This window comes from Centroberyx affinis, unplaced genomic scaffold (assembly GCF_046629955.1).
Source record: "Centroberyx affinis isolate AG114_WGS23_722 - 3 ecotype Tasmania unplaced genomic scaffold, CSIRO-AGI_Caff_v1 ptg003815l_1, whole genome shotgun sequence".
NCBI classification, from domain to species: domain Eukaryota; kingdom Metazoa; phylum Chordata; class Actinopteri; order Beryciformes; family Berycidae; genus Centroberyx; species Centroberyx affinis.
Genome location: NW_027281677.1, coordinates 40,001 through 60,000, shown reverse-complemented (window position 1 = coordinate 60,000; position 20,000 = coordinate 40,001). Strand labels below are relative to the sequence as shown.

Genomic DNA, 20,000 nt, shown 5'->3' with positions numbered 1-20,000 from the left:
TTCACTTCCTGCCATATCCTCCCCATCTCTCCAACTCTCTCTCTCTCTGTGTAACTTCCCTTCGCTGAGTAGCTCTCTCTCATCTCCTCTTTCCAGCTCTCTCTCTCTGCCCTCTCCTCTTTTTTGCCCCTATTTATGGTCATTCTCTCTCTCTCTATTATTCTCTCTCTCACCCCTCCAGTATGTTTTTCTATTCTATCTCTCCCAGCTCGCCAAGCAGAGTTAAGTATTACCCTGTACACCAAATGAAATACTTGACTTTACTTTGCTGTCTCTCCAAATGTGTTGGAAACATTGTTTTTAAATTAGGCTATCAAAATTAAAGTAAATGTGTGGTGTCACATCAGGTCCCCAAGCAGCCAATATTGGTGGATGACCATATAATTTATGCAAGCGGTCACCTATCTCTGAACTAAGGGAGGTTTTGTAGGAAAAAATATAGGTTAATATATATATTTGTTAATATATAGTGATATGGATATATTTCTTTATTACCATGTTACTCCATAGCGATCCATTTTCAGCTGTGTGTAAATATGATGATCTGCTGTAACGTGAAGAGTTTTGTAGTCTACATGGAGCATCTTTCCCCATGATGTGGACTGACATGCTACAAAGACTACATCACTGTTTGAAAATGTCCAAATGCAGATGTAGAGTTGACTCCAGCTAAAACACACATATTCAAAACAAATCACAGCCAATACACTCCCACTTTTCCTCACTCAAATTAATGCTTCACTTACTATTGTGTTAACCTGGTGTGACCTACCAATTACCATTATGACTGGGTGGGCAGTTAATTGTTGTTGACATACAGTCAACACTCTCCTAGTGTTGCCTTCGTGGAAACCTTGCATTGTACGTTGCATTGGGCAACTGATGAGGAGCTCTGCAATAGACAGACCAGTAACCACTGCTACTATACTGTAGTTGACTAATGGCCTACAACACACTCATGCTGTACTATTGGTGCTATCACATAAAAACTTCAGAAACACAATGTCTGCTGCTTTAGGAACAGTGAAAACCCATGAAAAATTAAAGTTTAAAGTAATTGTGTTAATGTAGTTGTCAACCTGAAAATTGTGTTTTTCTTAATTCCTAAAATGTTGTCCTGTGGAAATGCATGGTACTTACGCCATATGAATGATATAGTTGCTTCTCAAGCAACTTGCTGTCATTTAAAGTGGGAGCATAGCAAGCTATAGTATGGCCACCGTGTTGCCTACAGGAAATATAATGCCCCTGAGACAAAGCTAAACTATTTAGACAGCTTTGTAAAGTGGCAAATATACCTGTGCATCCAAAATCAACCAGTGAGGGAGAGCGAGAAAGAGAGGCGGGGAGGAGGGAGGGAGGGAGGGGAGACGAAGGGGAGGGGGGGGTGAGAAGAGAGGGAGGCAGGTTGGGTCTGTGGATGAGTGTCTGGTCCCTAAGGCTGTGTGCGCGCGTGTGTGTGTGTGTGTGTGTTTCAGTCAGCGCACTCTCACAGCTCAATAATGATAAATAAGTCAACCTCCTCTCTCCTCCCCTCAACCCCTCTCTCTGCTCCTGTCACACACTCCCCTCCTCCACTCTGCACTCCCCCCCCCACTACACTCCCAGTGGTAATGAAGCAACAGTAGGTACTAGCTGACAACTGTACAGACCAGAGTTTCATCTACATTCATTCTGCAATGGTGGGCAACCGCAGTAAGACCCCTGCTAGCTCTGATAGAGAAAACAACATCTATCCATCCATCCATCCATCTCTCTTTATCTCCATCTACTGTATCTGTCTATCAAGCCATCCATCCATCCATCAAGTGTTTCTGATGGGCCACCCATCGGAAACACAATGTGATATTTCACTATGATATTTAAACACATTACAATGTAGCACAACTTGATTCCAAGTCACAAAGAAGTATAGGGCCAATGTTAGAAGAGTTCGGCTAGTTATTGAAATAATAATAGTTTTATGAGTAAAACTGTGGCTAAAAATGGATTCAAAACAAGGGGCATTACTCCCAACTACTATGGCTAGAGGGGAAACATTTGCACTTAACTATTGCAGGAACATTACACCATCAACAGGCACAGAGGGCTAAATTAAAGTAAGAGCAGGTTCATCTCTATCCCTCAGTAACATGCAGCCAAAGTTGATGTGTCACCTCTATATTTCTAAACACATTTTGCAGACATCTTATCACTGGAGACGTATGTCATTGTGTTATGATATCATGCTAACCAAAGTCAAATCAAGATAAAAAGATAAAAAAGATAAAAGTAAGTGAGAAAGCATAATTAATGTTGTGGAGAAAGAAAAAAAAAGCAGAGAAAGAAAGAAAGAAAGAAAGAAAGAAAGAAAGACTACCTATACTGCTGCCTCTGTCTCTGCTCCATCTACTGTATGTGTGTGTGCGAGTGAGTGTGTGTGTCTGGAGGGTCCTAATTGCTGCTGAGGTCAGGCTGCTGAGCAGTAAAGGGTTGTGTTTGATGCAGGTAGGTGTGTGGGGTGTGTGGGGTGTGTGTGTGTGTGTGTACGTGTGTGTGACTGCTCTGCATGCCCTTGACTTGCAGCTGGCAAACAAGGCTTTAGGCCCCCACAGCTGCCTCATCATTACTGTTCACAGGGATCCCCTGCCACACACACACACACAAACATACACACACGCACACACACACACACACACACACACACACACACACACACACACACACACACACACAGCGAGGGAGACTTAGTCACAGCTACACAGGCACAGACACAAAAACAGACACACGCAGACATACACAGACACAGATACACAGAGACACTCACCCCTTCCCGCAGGCTCCTCATTAAGCCAGTGTAGGCGGCAGCGGGAACGAACCACAGTCCCTCTGGGGAGCCTCTCTTCTCCTCCTGATAGAGAGACACAGGGAGAGAGAGGGAGAGAGGGTGGTGGAGGAGGAGGAGGAGGAGGAGGGGGTATGGATAGAGAGGGGGGGGGGGGGGGGCAGCGGAGGAGTAGAGTGGGAGAGAGAGAGTCAGAGCGGCAGAGAGAGAGCGGAGGAGAGATAAGTAGAGAGGAGTAAGGGGAAGGCAGGAGAGGGACCAGGCAGGGAGGAGGGGAGGAGGGAGTGAGAGGAGGCATGACATCTTGATTACTTGATTAGCGTGCCTGGACATCAAGGTGCTTTCATTAACTTTTTCAATTCTTTTCTTTTTTTCTTCTTCTCCACACTATTGCTATTTTTCCTTTGTGATGTCTTCTTCTAGTACTGTACATTTGTATTATTCTCCTATGTTGCTTTTCTGTCTTGTCTGTACCACAATCCTCACTCATATTTTGTTGAGATAATAGTAATGATAATATTAATAACATTCATAATAATAACTGTAAGGAGAAGAAAAGAAAGAACTTTTTAAGAGTCAAATAAAAATAAAACATTATACTCAAAAAATACTACACAAAAAACAAGAAGACAATGCCAGATAAAAACAGGAGGGTAAAACAATAGTAAAAATAATAGGCATCACATAGAAGACAAGAAACAGGAAAAACACCAATGGGGTACAAACTCTGGCCTAACATAATCTCAAACACTGAACTACTCATGAAAACTAACAGTGGCCACTATGCGCAAGTGTTTCCCCTGGAGAAATTGTTTATTTGCAGGGTCGAAGGGCCTCTGACATATAAAATATATACTATGTATCACTAAAACCTCCAGTGAATTCAATTCTAATGAACTTGTAGTAGTAGGAGAAACACCTTCTAGAGAATATAGAGAAAACCACCTCTTTCTCTGGACAGTCTCTGATCATATAAAGTATGTATTCCTCTTTCTCTGGGTATATACATAAAGTACACCTCAACAACGTAGCCTCTAGTATATTAGTGACTGTATATTTATATTAAAAATGTATATATATTTTGTGCTACCAGTGCTGTCTTACATTCCACAAACTGATGATTATTTAATTTCACCCAATATTTCGGTCTTTCTGAAGCAGTGCCCCGTCCCGTCTCTGCCATGCTAGGCTCCAGGCTATATCTAACCTTGAGGATAGAGACGGCACTGGAGGCTACAGCTAATCGTTGTCATTGACTGGCGTTGCAGAAGCAGAGAAAAGCAAAGCAGACAATTTTTACCTGGGGACGCTTAAAGGGCCATTCCCCGTGATTCGGATAAGATCGTTTCTCCCGCTACTAAACAGGCAGGCTGGGTCCGCCTGCCAAGAGGAGCTGCCAGCTCGTCTTAAGGAGTTTCATCAGTACTGTTTTCAGTGGAGAGTTTTAGTGTCATGTGATGGAAAAGCGGTTTCAAAGAACTTTGGTTTCAAGGGAGAGTTTTAGTGTCATTTGATTTCAACCTCCTAACTAACTATCAGGCTACAGTCCCATAAAATGAACAGCAAAGCAAAGTTTCTGCAGTGTTTGTCAAGGTTGTAAGCTACATCTAACCTTGAGAATAGCGGCAGCACTGCAGCTGATCACTGACCAGAAAATCCTCCAGACAGTAAACCTGTCAGTCTACCTGGGGACTCTTCCTCAACCCAAGACTCAATCCTCAACCCAAACACGAATGAAAACCCAGAAACACACAAGTGGGTTTTAGAACTATCATTCCCTTGCCTTGCCCTGCAGTGGAACAGAAGAAAAAAACATCCAATCAAACCTTAAAATAAAGGATGGCTCTGACACAGGAGCCTACACAGCACTAAAAAAGCTTGCTAATCATTGCCATTGACCGGAAAAAGCAAACAGACAGTTTAGCTGGAGACATTAAAGACCCGATCCTCAATCCAAAGCCTAACAAATAGGTAGGCGTACCACAGAAAGCCAAGAAGCCTCTATAGCTAATCACTGACATTGCCATATACTAGCAACAGACACCCTGCTCTAGGCTCTCTGTAATCTTGAAATAGAGACAGCACCACAGCTAATCATTGTCATTGACTAGTGCTGTAGCGCTGAGGGAAAACAACAAATGGGCCAGATAGTTTTACTGGAGAGATTTTTAAGACCCGATCCTCAATTTAAAAACAAACACAAACAAAAAAGAAAGCCTTGAAGGGACTATAGCCAATCGTTGTCATTGACCGGATCCACAGTACAGAAAAGCAACCAGTGTACTTAGGGACATTTCAAGGAAGAAATGAATAAAAAACAAATTAACATGACTTTTCTATGACTTTATACAGGTCGGTCTACATCATTGAATCTGTAAACCCTCCCATGCATAGCTAGAAATGACTATGGACCATACCTACGGTGATTATCTGAGATCTGAACATTTTTAACGGTTCACAGCTTTCAGCAAACTCTTGATAATATATTTTAAGATGCCAGGAACACATAGGCTTCGAAAGAAAAATGCACGTTTTTCCAAGTGCTGGAAAGCGGATTTTTTTGAAGACATTCTCCATGGCTTCAGGAGAGACCGTGCAATCAGGCGGACTGATTGATTTTTTAAGGTTATCCATCAGTCGCGTAAATAAAAATCCTGCGCTTAATCGACCTGCCCGGATAAATCAAGGTTAACCAGAAAATAAATTAAGATCACCTTTTCTAATGAAGTCAAATGAGGCCTCCTTCTCTCTTTCCCCCGGTAATCTTCGGGGCCGGGGTCAATTTGCTTTCAATTCAATCCAGTAAACATGTAAATTGAAACTCCAGCTCATTACCTAATCACAGAGCACTCAGTCTCATTCATTTCACTGAAGATTGGTCTTTCTCAGTGGAGTAATAAGAGCATGTCATCTACTCTCTTGCACTGGTAGACATCAGTGTTGTGCTCAATTCACTTCAACTAATGAACCTACAAGAGAGCACCGATTCCACATTATTTACTGAACTTACTTTACTTTTTATGAAAGATTTTCATTATCCAAGTTTAAAAATCCACCCTCTGAAATGACTGAACTGAATGTCAATGTGACCCCACTCTTGATAGGTATCAGCCTGTCTTTCAGCGCTGATGTCAGGTAAACGATTGAACCCTCTAGTGCCTCCTGGGATCAGAGGTACTGACAACATTTCCTGGATATCCTTCAAGTAAATAAGGACTTATTCTTAATGTACTTGTACTTAAATAAAATGGAAATAATTTTACATTTTCTAAACAGCTTGTGTGATTGATTTAAGCGAGGAAGAACAAAACAGTGTAGCTCCCTTTGGAAAAACATGAAAACTGCATCCCACCCCAACTCTTATTTGTAAGGTGATGATTCTTTTCAGATAACAACACAGTGCAGAAATATTGTGCATCAAGTCTCAACTGATGAGCAATTCGGTGCAGTGCTTCTTATAAACTGTCCTTGGCAAACATGTTTTTAAAATGAAATTAATGAAAGACAAAGGGCAGCTTTGAATTCTTTCCAGTTAAATTCACTTTTTAAAATGTAGTGTGTTGCCATTGATAATACTGTATGAGTCAATTAATCCAGAGAAATAGCTGAAGTGTTTAAACCTTAACCTAAAATGTTCAAATTGGCTACAATCTATTCCATTATAGCTCCAAAAAGTTTCCTACAAAATGCCAAATAGCCTAATCCAATTAATAAGAGGACACCGAATAGCAATAGTTTCCCCCTTTTGTCTTTTTGTGATGTGCAGGTTTGAACATTATTTTTTCAGTATTGCATACTGAGTCATTGTATTAATTTGAAAGTATTGGTAGTCATAATGTGTGGTCATATTGAATGAACTTTGATCTCATTCATACTTTTTTTTTTTATTAAAATGATAAAATGATCCCTCTCACATCTCTGCACCTTCCCACTCTTGATGAATGGCTACTGAACCACTCAAATCAGTGCCGTTCCTCTGTTTTTGTGTGTGTGTGTGTGTGTGTGTGTGTGTGTGTGTGTGTATGTGTGTGTGTGTGTCCACTCCTCAATTGTCCAGTGTGTGTTTGGGTCCACCAGTATAGTCCTTTAGTTCAGTCATCTATCTCTACATGCTACTGGCTTGTGTCATGCAGAGGTCTAGCAGTCTACCTGAGAAGCGATGAGGTAGAGGAGCTCCCCTAGTGGTGCCAGCAGGATCTGCTTTACTTTATTATTCCTCAGGTTATCCCTCAGCAGATCTGTTAGTGTGGACACTGCCTGGAGAGAGGGAAAGAGAGGGGGAGATAGAGTCAGAGTTTTATCAAGACTGCTTTGTTGTTGCTGCAAAATTAAATTAAAAAATAAATAAATACATGTTAACCAGACTTCATGTGCTATAAAACTGTGATCAAGATGAAAGACGGTAATCCAAATCCTTTACTCCCTTATTGCTAAAACCTATGTAGAGCAGATGTGGTCTAAGTTAACAAGGAGCTACTCTAGGATGCAAGGTAGGAGCACAAGCTAGATCTAGTCAACCGGAAGTCTGATGATCATAAACGAGAAGATGAGAAAAGTCATCAATATTCACTGGTGACTTTACTGTACATGTCATGGACTCGGGCAGTAGTGGACTTCCAAACTAAAAACAGACTGCAGACTTTCCCAAGACTCATAATGGCTGTTGACTCTCTTCCTTATCTACCTTTTTTTGATGTGGTGATCTATGAAAGCCGTAGGTAGCCTCAAAGAGCAAAACTACACTCTTACATCACAGCATTGTATATTCTCTGTGGAAATGGCTGCAATGCTCTCGCTCTTACAGTCCCCAAGGCTATAGGAATCTTAACTGTTTTTATAAAAAAATCCTAAAATCCTTTTTAATAAAAACGAATCAATGCTCTGTATCCTTCATATTTCAAGTTGTTATGCTAGAAGACATGAAGCTAAGTTAACTCTGTCCATTATCCAGGAAGACAAAGAAATACATTCACTGTAATGAGAGCTCAGTCAAACAATACCATACTAACTCAACAACTATACAATATTAAGTAGCATTACCATGCCACACTAATACTAATACTATAATACAATACTGAAAACTGCTTGTTGATTATTATTCAATGGTTGGAGCAATAACACAAACTGTTGTCATTATATTCTTTTAAATGTGGTTATTGGGATGGATCTTTTTTACACATATTATTTCTTCCCAAACAAACTGCTGTACTGTATGGACAACACATTTTAACGAGAGAAAAGGAATAGAGGAGAAAGAGAGAGAAGAAAAGGAGAGAGGGTAGGGTAAAAAGAGAGGAGAAAGAGGCAAAGGAGATGACAGAGGAAGAGAAGGAGGAAGTAACAACGGAGAGAGGAGAGAAAGAGGAGGAATATGGGGATGAGAATGAGAAAAGGGAAAGAAGAAAAGATAGATGGAGGAGAAAAAGAGGACAAAAAGGAGGGGGGAGAGGGAGAAAAGGAGAGCAAGAGCCAGGGCAGCAGCAAAAATCACTACATTGAAAACCACTGAATTACTGACTCCTCCCTGAAATGTAAACACACACAGACATGCACTCATAGGCACACACACACACACACACACACACAAACACAAACAAACATAGAGACACACTGTACATGCATGCACACAGTTACACTTTTAAATGTACAAACACATATATGTCAAGTAGGCACACACACAGACATGCATCCACACACACACACACACACACATACACACACACATATAAGCACATGTGCAGACAGAAATACACACACACACACACACACACACACACACAGTTAAGTATATGCAGAGACAGTCTTGCTGGCTGGCTGCTTCCTGGCATTAGCATTACTGCCAGCTTCCCCCTTCTGTGATCTGATGCAAGTTTCTGCCTCACTACTCTATCTGGCTCTCTCACTTTCTCTTTTCCCTCTCTCTGTTCCCTCTTGCTCACATCCCTCTTTCTTTCTTTCTTTCTTTCTCCACCTATTTCTGTCTTTCCTCTCTCTCTTCTTATTTCCGTTTCTCTCTATGCGTCTCACAAGTTCTCTTTCTCACTCTGCCCCTGTGTCTCACTCACCTCCATCTTTCTCTCACCCTCTCTCGCTCTCACTGTCTCTCCGACTCTCTCTCAGGGTGAGGAGAGGTAACGGTCTGTTTTTCTTCTTCTCTCTCTCACAATATCTCCCCCCTTTCCCTGAGAGTACCCTGGTGGTATCCTCGTGCTGAGCCTTCTGCGGGCATGGTACGGTATCGGTTTGCCACCGGAATGCTGAGCAGGTCCGTACATCCTCGCCAGCACACTTTGAGAGCGGGCCAGAACTCAATATACCTAACAGCAACCCTCCGGTGTGCCTGAACCAAACTCACTCATGCACAACACACAAAATCATACCATACCGTGCCAGTATGGGCACGGCACGGTACACTTGCACTGTGGAAAAACTGCTCCATGTTTTTCTATCTCTTTCCCTCTTCATCCCCTTGCTTTTTTCTCTCTCTCCCTCTTCCTAACCCCAACCCACTAATAACATAAATGGCTGTGTGGGGAGCTGATATTCCGGGGTGTGTTTGGAACTGGTCACGGAGACGCTCTCAGGCAGAAGGCGCTGAGAGGCGCTGCTGTGCAACGAGTCACTGAACGAAAAAGCAAACAGAAACACTGGGAGAATTGGAAACACACACACACACACACATACTCACTCACTCACTCACTATTTCTCCCAGAACACATCATTATCTCAGCATCAGCACTCCCTCAGATCACACAAATGCACATGAATGCACACGCAGAAAACACATACATACGCACCTACTTAACATGCATAAACTACACACATACCGTATACTTGTAAAGAGAATAAACTTGCACGCATGCACATATAGTACACACAAATAGTGTACAACAGCAGTGATTTCAGCTCTTGTGACAGACAGCTGTTTAAAGGAAGAAAACAGAGTACTACTGATTATAGGATCATCTCTGTATGAACAGAATTGCAGATGAATTTACAGTTTTAGTCTAGAACATTTATAAACTAACTCAGAACATCAAATGCACAGGCTCAGACAAAAAAATAAACAGATTTATGGTGTTAAAAGAGTTTTTCCATTAAATCAAAAAGCTATGACAGTTTAGGGGAAGTGTGGTGTGGATTGGTACAGGCTTAGTAGTATCAGGGAGTGTCTATCTTCATCAACACAGCAGGTAATTTTTCACTGATAACCTCAGCAATAATTACACATCAAAGGATAACTCCAGGGAATAATAGTGCTATATTTTCAGTCTATGCATGAATCTATACAACAACTTTTCAGATGTTTACTCAGTTGTTCAAAGAAAAAAAAGAGTCATTCGCAAATGCTTCCAATAGGTTTCCTCTGAGCACAGGCCCTCCGACTGGGCTCCAGCAGCCTTATGTGTGTTCCTAAAGATTGCTGTGTGCTCTTAGAAAACCTTAGACTCCACATCCCCATGAAAAACCCAGCACACTGGCAGCTTTGCTGCCTAAACCCCTGTAAAAGCCACAGAAAACTTTATAAGCGATGATAAGTGAAGAGGAAAACGATATCTATTTGGTTTTGAAAGCGCAGCTTCCCTAAGTCGCATAAGGAAAGCAGCCAGCTTGCGTTAGTAACATTAACCCAGAACATTTTATTGTCAGTTTATTGAGGAGAGAGGCAGAGAGATAGTGAGGGACAAAGACAGACAGAGAGAGAGAGAGGGAGAAAGCAGCAAGAGAGACAGAAAGAGAGAGAGAGAGAGAGAGAGAGACACGAGAGGGGGGGTAATCGAAGCCCATAGCGGTTGCCATGGTAACTAAGCCCAGCCCTGACACTCCAATCAGCAGGACTGCAGCAGGAGAACCCCTGCTGAGAACACACACACACACACACACACACACACACAGAAACACATACAGAGACACACATAAATGCAAGCACGCGCTGCCATACTGGTCTTCTGTCAGAAACACTATGACATAAGAATACACACACACACGCACACACACACAGAACATTTGCTGAGCGTAAAGACACACAGAGACACATAAGGAAACGGAACCACACAGACACACATAGAGAAAGCTACACACACAGAACCCCTGCTGAGCGCACACACAAACAAGTCTGCGTACACAAAAAAGCACATGCACATACACACAGCACCCCTGGTGAGCCTATAGAGGGACACACACACACGCACACACAGCCTTTTCCTTTCCCTTAGAATTTGTCACCCTATGCTAGCTGCAGGGAGGTGGGGAGAACGGCGGAAAAAAAATTGTTCCGCCATTTGTCTTTAACAACGGGCGCACCGAAAAACACACCGCTACACCGCGGTCGGCCATTTTGTAAATCGCCGTGACGACTCGGCGGCAGGAAAAGTGTCAGAACAAGTGGAGAAAGCGAGAGGAGAGAAAGTCAAACCAGGAAAGGGAGCGGATGTGGGCTCAGGACCAGCTGGAATCGAATTCATTGAAAATGAATGGGTGTTGTCTGGAAGAGAGAGGTAGAAAGAGAGAGAAGGTAGAGAAGAGAGGGAGAGGAAAAAGGGCAAGTGTTGAGTCCTTTTCAGGATGAAAGGATCAAAGGAGGGAGAGAGGCTCCTGATCTCACCTCCATACAAACCTGCTTTTACATTGAATTAGTTCAGCACCGCTCTGTGTGTGTGTGTGTGTGTGTGTGTGTGTGTGTGTACATGTGAGCGTGTCTTTCTTGTGTCAGTAAGTGTATGGATTCCCCATGTGTGTGTGTGTGTGTGTCACAAGTGTGTGCATGTGTGCTGTGCGTATGGTATTTATGTGTGTGTGTGTATGTTGTTTGTTAGTTGTAGTGTGTATAACAGGGTTCTCCTGTGGCTTTTAGAGAGGTATAAGTGGTAACTTCACTGGTGTGATGACTTTTACTGTAGCAATAGCAGCCTAGAGGATATGGCATAATACCTTAGAGGGCCTTCTTTACTGTGATTATAGGTACAATGGTGATGCAGCTACATACAAGGTGCAGCTGGGTTTCACTGGTATTACCAAAGGCCCGTAATCAAAGCAAAGAAGGCCCTCTATGGTATTATGGCTCTTAGTAAATAGTCATCAACGCATGTGTAACCACTGAAAAACATTTCCTCAAAGTGGTGTACATAAATAATACTAAAGACCTGTAGCTAGCTACCTGGTTACCACCAGAGTTATAATAACCTGTTCCACTTCTCACACTGGAATTATCAATACAGTTGGAGATTTCTTTGTCCAATCAGATTGCTTGGCGGAAACAATGCATTGTTTAAACAGAGTTATGGGGTTGAACAATTTACAACCATATAACATGTTTAGGAACAAACATCAAGCTTATAGAACCTATTTTATGTAGATATAATCCATAGAAAACAAATAATTGGGACAAAAACAACCCAACAGCAAAGAAAAGACTTCAATTCAGAAGAAAAAAACAACATTTAGGGGGCTGTGTGTGTGTGTGTGTGAGTGTGTGTGTGTTGTATTATTCTATTAAATCAATCTCTGGGGCTGACAAGGTTTCTTCTTGTTGTATTGTAGTTTTATAATGCCACCTGCTGGTACAAACTGGTACTGTAAAATTAGAGTGGCTAGGACAGGTATTCCCATTCATATCAACACTCTTGATGAATTTTGTTGTAGGGCAGATTTTCTCTTATAAGATGGATTTCATAGAACTTATAATTATCAGTGATAAGGAATGCCCCAAAGCAGGAAAAAAGCAGGGGTAACTTCCAAACAGAAATCACTGTTCATTAGAGTTTAGAAATTGACAGATCTGGACTGCAGCATTATTAGGCTAGGGTTAGAAATAGGGTTACAAAATAACAGCATTTGGACTTAAGAATAATACATATTCTCAATTCGTTCTTTCGTTGTGTGATAAGTTCTACTACTGCTATTTTACACACCCTAATAATGCTGTAATCCGTACATTTACCAATACTTCTCATTCACACATTCTAACTAACATATTTTGGTGTTGACCTTGTCGGTTGCATATTTATAACCCCCATTTACTATATATTGCTGTATTTTATTATAATTTCCTGCTACAACAGCCAAATCATTAAAGTTTCATCTTATCTAAAATATCTGTTATACTGAAAAATAAGACTTGGTGTCCCTATAGTGATGGCTGGGCCATTCTAGCCTCGCCTCCAGGCATGTACACTTCAGAATGTTTAACTGGCAATATGTTAAACCCCAGGACAATGTATGATGCTGTGCCTACAGCCCGGACCAAAAACTGAAAAATCACATCCCTGAATAATGCTGCCATGGAAATGACTATTAATTTGGTGCCTGAGACACAGAGACCCAATGTGTTTGTGTGGCAAAAGGCGTCATTCCTGAGGAAGTTGTGTTAAACTTTTCCAACTTCCTGAGTCTCATGTATGGTCACACATGAAACAATGCTCATTTCCATTTCAACATTATTAAAATTCTACAGAAGCCATCTTAAGTGACCTGAATTAGATGACAATGAGCCACTGGGACGAGTCCATTCTATCCGGTCTAATTCTATGGTGTGTTATAGCTCTCTGTGGATTGCTGCACCTCAATAAATGTGTTGACAGGCACAGTAATAGTCCCATTCCTTTCGGGAAATCGTTTTGCCACATTTCAAGGACATTATCAATCAAACTCCTCAGATGTATTCTGTCTCAAAGGTGTATTCACTGTGATTGGCTTAGAGGCTGAACTCCTGCTGGTATCTACTCCCATCTCTTGGTAGAGACTGGTACTGCATTTTTGCGGCGCTGTAAGTGTTTCAATAACAATGTTTTGTATCATTGCTGGTTGGCGGTAATGTAGGTTTTGGCCTCCACCCCTATTTATTCCAATTTTTGGTTCTAGTGCAGATTAAAGCTGCTTTATTGGGATATTTAAATATGATTGTACCTATTGACCCCTGTACCTGTTTGCATTTTGGGGGAAAATTAAACTTAATGTTTAATGTTTTGTTAATTTTCTATATTCTCTATGTGTGGTAGTAGTGTTGTTCTTGTGGTGGTCAAGCACTGCTGAATGGACACAGAGATAGATAACTGTGGTCTGTACAATCTGGTTGTAATGCTGCAGCTCATTCAGACTTTTATGGCTCTGCAGCAGTTTGATCATAAAGATGGCACAGGCCTAACCTGATGGCTCAGCAGACCTGAGTGCACTCCATGCACTCCACATAACACGGGTTTGAATCACAGCCTTTGTGGAATATCATCCCCACTCTCTGTATCCCTCGCTCTCATCGCCCCAGCCACTCTGCACTGAATGTGGTCTAGTAAAGTACATTTAACATAACATACATACACACATGCTCGAGCACATGCACACCCACACACACACATACATACACAGATATGAGCAGTGATGCAGAAAAATTAAATGTCAAGAGTAGAGCCTAAAAAAAAAACAAGAGGACAAAGACTTTCTACAGGATGTTTTTTACAAAAAGGTGTGTGTGTGTGTGTGTGTGTGTGTGTGTGTTCCAGACCTCAGAAACAGGACTGTCCTCTCTGAGCTCAGTGCAGTGCAGAGCCAGTAGACCCATTACTCTGAGAACCTTGCTTCGCCTGGAAAGGACACACATTGTTTTTTTTATAAAGTGCATAAAAAAAGTTTTGGTATTTATCTTCAAAGCACCCAAATCTCTAGTCATCATTGCTACTTGTCTAAAACAGATAAAGGCAAACAGTTGCTTAAGAAAAGGAGAATGTCAGTTTCAATTCAGTGTGTCACATCTGTAATCTCCAAACCAAACAGGCCATTAATTTAACCTTGACAGCCTAAGCTTTATTTCTGGTGTAAATAGGACAGTAACTTTGGAATATGCTGTATACTGTACTGCCTCTAGAGAATGTCTGTAGTTAATTTACACAAAAATCTAGATGCAGCCTCTGTTTGTTCCTTAAGTACAACCTGAAAACAATTTTTGTCACTACTTTCGGATTCTATTCTGATTCGACTATGATTTTTGGATCCTGTTTGCCATGTAAGTCAAAATAATATATGACAAAGTTATTATGTATTAAACACTGATTTTACTGAATTTAAAAAAAAAATGTTGCTAACAACCATAGTGCGGATGTTGGGTTATCCTCATGTCACAATTAAATGCTGGAATGGTAAACTAAATATGGCTGCCATAGTTTGAACTATAAGAATAGTTAATTCCAGCAGTAAAACATAAAACCCAAACAGATCAAATCTGTGCTTTTACCGGCATTACACTTGCATTAGGCTCCCTGGTTTGCGGAGAGAGAAAAGACACTTACATATCCCAGTTAGGAGCCTGACGTAACTGCTGGGTCAACACTGGGAGCTGGAGGGAGGAGGGAGGGGGGAAGAGAAACATACAGATAGAAAGAGGAAAGACAAGATTAAAGAGCTAATCCCTTAGGAATGACGATATGTGACAGCTGAATATTAGTGTGAGTGAAATTTTTGGTCACATTTGTAATGTTCGTAAACACTTATTTATTTATTTATTTTAGCTCTGATGGGTTAACAAAGTTCCAAAAAGTATTTTGCATCCACAAGTCACACTCATCAAAACCATATGTGAATATAAGCAAAATTTAGATGGCCAAATACATTTTGGATTGTGTCTTTAAGATCAGCAGTTTAAACTCAGTGGTGTCCCTGTTCCAGTGATATGGTAGCTATGTGGCCTAGCTTCTATATTGGCCACATGAGGTCAGTATGTGAACATACATACCAGCATACAAGTATTCATATGGTATACGGCTATATATACCTATTATATAGTGGGTGGTTTGTTAAAATTCAAGAAGGTAAATGGTTAGGAGGCAAACTACAGTTTCCACTCATTTTGTCTCTGAAATCCATAGATGCCAGAGGGATGCATTTCGTAAGTAGTGCTAACAACAGACATACCATCCGCCTTACAGCTACAATGGTATGATATGCATGTCCAGTATTTGATATGTTCATCCTGACCAGTGGCCGGCATTAGCATGGTAAATATACTCAGCTGTCCTGCAGTTGTTCATTGGTTTAATCCAGCAAACATTAACAACAGGTCTCCATATGAACAAACAGATCTAAACAATAAGGACAAAGACATTTACACAACATGGACAAACACATCTGTTAGCTCTGTTAAGACAAACAATTTCAGTTAGTGACCGTTACTATAGCTGATATCAGGGAATCAATGTCCCAAACTCACACAAAAGAGAAGTCCTTGTTATTGGCCCTGAACATCTCTAGAGAAATTCAGCTCTATTAATAGACATCTTTGACAACTCCAGTTTAGTATGTTGCTCAAAAATTAAACTTGAACAACAGCATTGCTGACATTTCTCATTCAAACCAGTGAGCAGCGCTATATACAAACTGGCTTGCTAGTTTCAATGGGAAATGCTAACAATACAAATGTTTATGGGGTAGCTTAAGGAAAAATGTGCATACTTTACCCACACTATGTGATAAGTGCCTGGTCAAAACAAGTAAAAGAGAACAGGGAAAGTCTGTTTTGGTTTGCTCCCTTCCACTGGGACGTCAGAGTACAGGGTCAGAGCAGCATCACTGCAGCTGGGAGGGATTCAGTATCCTGCTCAAGGATACTTCAGCAGAGCAGATGTTTGCTGACACTGGGGCTTTAACCTGGGAAGCTGAAGGACGGTCTCCTTGCTCACTATTCCACCCTGTTGGCTTTATATACAAAGACTATTCCACCCTGTTGATTTTATATACAAAGAGCATCCTTTTTGCTACTAGTATGGAGTTGAGCTGACCTGCAGCGATACCCCATTTTTAATGGTTCTACCTGCTGCTGTTGAGAGATACAATCCAGAATTAATTTGACCATCTAAACTTTGGGAACTTTCACATATGGTTTTGAAGAGTTTGAATGTAGATGGGAAAATAAGCTTTGCCTGTGTTACTCCAGCTCAGATAATAATTTGCTTGAATTTATTATTTTAAAAATGTCCTCAATTGCATAATTAACTATGTAAACAAAGCCAGTAGTGAGGCAAGAATGTTTCAACAGGGAGCCTTTTAATGAATACGAGTTTTCCTACCAGTGTCGAGTTAATCAGCCTGGTAGCGATGTCTTTATGTCCAACCACACAGCAGAGGTAGCACAGCAGGTTGAGTCTGGAGCGGGACGCTGTGGAGGGAGGAGGAGCAGTGGAGGAGGAGAGAGGAGCAGAGGAGGAGCTCTGTCCCTCTAGGGATGAACAGAGCTGCAGGAGGAAGACACTCCACTCCTCTTCACTCAGAGACTGGAGCTTGTCAACTGGAGGAGAGGAGAGGAGAGGAGAGGAGAGGAGAGGAGAGGAGAGGAGAGGAGAGGAGAGGAGAGGAGAGGAGGATTAAAAATCAGCCTCAAGCTAAATCCATATAACTTAAATGTCCTTTAGAAAGCTTGTAGCTATAATGTTGCCATTTTCCTGTAACTGACAGCTGACATTAGCATGCACATGCAGAAAATGATACTGACTCAAAAAACAAGTTGTAAAAAGAAAAGAGAAGAGATGGATATCACAATGTACCATTCGAAAAGACACAAACCAAACTACCTGAATATGGAGGTACACAGAGGGTTTTAGGGTCAAATCGGACAGGAGGGCTCTTCAGAATCTGTTCAAACAGGAGACCACCACACAGTGAACCACAGTGTGTGCTGTCACAGCTTCATTTCACAGCTCTCATCTGCAGCCATTTCCTTTCCTTCCTAGTGACCATTTGGTTTAATTCAGCATGTAACCAAAGTCTATTCATTATGTAAACAAAACTGTGAAACCCTCGTCACTGCTAGAGACATCCTCATTGTTCTATTTCTTTGTTACCACTTGTGCAAAAATCTTGATGGCTAGCTGTACAACGTTATTACAGACCTAAACATAAGCTGAATGCTTCGACATGAAAAACAGAAGCTCCTGATTGATCATATCTTACAAAGCAACATGCTGAGACTCTTTACAGGTTAAACACAAAGTATTAAAATATCTGAAAACATACTGAAATCTATTTTTGCACAGGTCCGGTGTATAATTGTGTAATATATATAGCACAAAACGGTGATGAATGAAAGAATAATATTAACTGTTTGTGTGTGTACCTTGGGGTTGTCCATGATTGGGGTGACAGTCAGGTCAGAGTCAGTGTACAGAAGAGCTTTCACACAGGATGTGATGTCAGTACCAGGACACATACTGGCCTAGGAGGGGAAGAGAAGAGAAGAGAAGAGAAGAGAAGAGAAGAGAAGAGAAGAGAAGAGAAGAGAAGAGAAGAGAAGAGAAGAGAAGGAGGAGTCAACACCATGCAGCAGCAGGAGACGCCTTGCACCAGCAGAGGACAGCAGAGACTCACGGGACAGCTGGAACTGACAGAAATTTGCTAATGCGATGCATTCTTGTATTTTGCAAAATCAATCTTCGTATGCAAATAAAATTTACTGCAATTTTCACACAGCAATAAATAATCCCTGTGACGCCATTTAAATTTCAGTAAAACAACTGTGCCTGTTTTTGGTTTCCTCCAAACATTTGTGTCATTTTTTCCATCCTCATGCCAACAGGAATGATTTGTCAATTGTGGGAGTTTCTAATAAAAAACTAATTAAAACATGTATCTGAAAATATTTCTGGCCTTGGCTGAGGAGATGTGGCTCCATATTACACAAGCAACATTCTTGAGTAACAACTGAATCAACAACTACTGTATAACCAACACCATGTATTCCTTACAGCCCAGTGGTTCCCAACTCGACTAGAGTCAGCCCACTGTATTACCCACATTGACTCTGTCCAAGTTGCCAATTGCTGCTAGAGGCAACATCATCGATGATATGTAGGTTGCCTTCAAAAGTTACCCATGTATCATTTAATAGCATTAATCTCTCCTGACTGCTGGGTACATGTTCTTGCAGGTTTCAGAGTATAGTGTGGCAGCAACCTGAGGTGTAGGAGTCTGGTTGGGAGAGTCTGGGATACTGCAGCTCCTCCTTGAAGTGGCACGGGAGCTAGTGGAGTTATGAACAACAGGAAGAGAATATTTAAATGAATTGTTGATTTGGATCATGGCTCTCTGACTCAGTTATACAATATGGTGGTCCCATATAGCTTAATGGGTACCATGGTTAGGGGATTGTTTCCCACTGGGGCCACCCAAACTAAAATTGTATCCACTTATGGAGTGTGGAATATATAGGCAATGGCATAAGGTGATATCAGGACCTGATAGGTATCTCTGTGTTTCCTGTAGAAGATGTTGTTTTGACATGTGTGTGTCCAGGATCAGTTCCATTAGTGCTACTATTTAAGAATTTTAATTTTAATAATAATATCATGATATATTGACAATTGTGCACTTTGGCAATTGCTCCTGGTGAAATAGGTGGCAGGTAGTTCTGAAGCCTAAGCTGAATGTACTGTACCTGAGCAGGAAAATGGCCTCAGTGTTGTCCTTATCCACACCACTCTTTGGTCTGAGCTCTGATACACTATCTGGAGGAGGACAACACACAACCTACTAAATCATTTTTCCTGGTCTATATTATGACAAATGTCTGACAGACGTGCCTCAAAAGTAAAAGAGGGGGTGCACATGTTATCAGGAATGGGGCATTACTTGCACAAAAGGAACTTATAGATATGATAAGGCAAGTCAAGTAAACAGTGAAACATTAAAAAATTTGCAGTTGAGGAGAAAAAGAAAACCACACACCAATACTGCGGAAGAAAACAGAACAAAGGAGCTAGAGAAGTAAATGGTAATAAAAATAAGAGAAAAAATAATACTCCACTACACATTTCCTTAGTTCATGCAGGGAACATTTGCTGAGTGTGCCTGTGCTTTTTCAGCAATGCCCAGCTTACACATTCTTTCTACTGTTGAGAAAAAGCCTTGCTCAGGAGCACAGCGACAGTGGCTGTTGAGGGAGTGCAAAGCATTATTCGCTCCATTTTTCCACCCAGATTTTCCCATCAGTTTCAGGGATTCAATCCAGTCACAGTGTATCAGTGGTATAACTTACCATGTCCATTCAACAGGCTTTCATATTAACCCCCGCACCCCCCACACACATGCCCCACCCAAGTTCACACAGACACGTAAACCACACATCATGTTACAGAATTACAGAGGCATGTTCACAGGGGCACTACGCATGTACCACACGACTGTGCTGTGGTTCGTGCCA

General features: G+C 41.3%; 1 protein-coding gene across 1 annotated transcript in view; it reads right to left on the bottom strand.

Moving 5' to 3' along the window:
• The window catches only part of ulk4 (unc-51 like kinase 4), a 92,500-nt gene that overhangs the window by 65,660 nt on the left and 6,840 nt on the right, over nucleotides 1–20,000 (bottom strand). The window contains exons 11-19 of the mRNA XM_071541182.1: nucleotides 19,236–19,305; nucleotides 18,755–18,821; nucleotides 17,919–18,017; nucleotides 17,377–17,437; nucleotides 16,876–17,093; nucleotides 15,103–15,149; nucleotides 14,322–14,400; nucleotides 6,974–7,081; nucleotides 2,807–2,890 (exon numbers count right to left, since the gene is read on the bottom strand). Of these exons, the coding sequence (XP_071397283.1) occupies nucleotides 2,807–2,890; nucleotides 6,974–7,081; nucleotides 14,322–14,400; nucleotides 15,103–15,149; nucleotides 16,876–17,093; nucleotides 17,377–17,437; nucleotides 17,919–18,017; nucleotides 18,755–18,821; nucleotides 19,236–19,305 (833 nt within the window). The remainder of the gene's footprint in view (nucleotides 1–2,806; nucleotides 2,891–6,973; nucleotides 7,082–14,321; nucleotides 14,401–15,102; nucleotides 15,150–16,875; nucleotides 17,094–17,376; nucleotides 17,438–17,918; nucleotides 18,018–18,754; nucleotides 18,822–19,235; nucleotides 19,306–20,000) is intronic.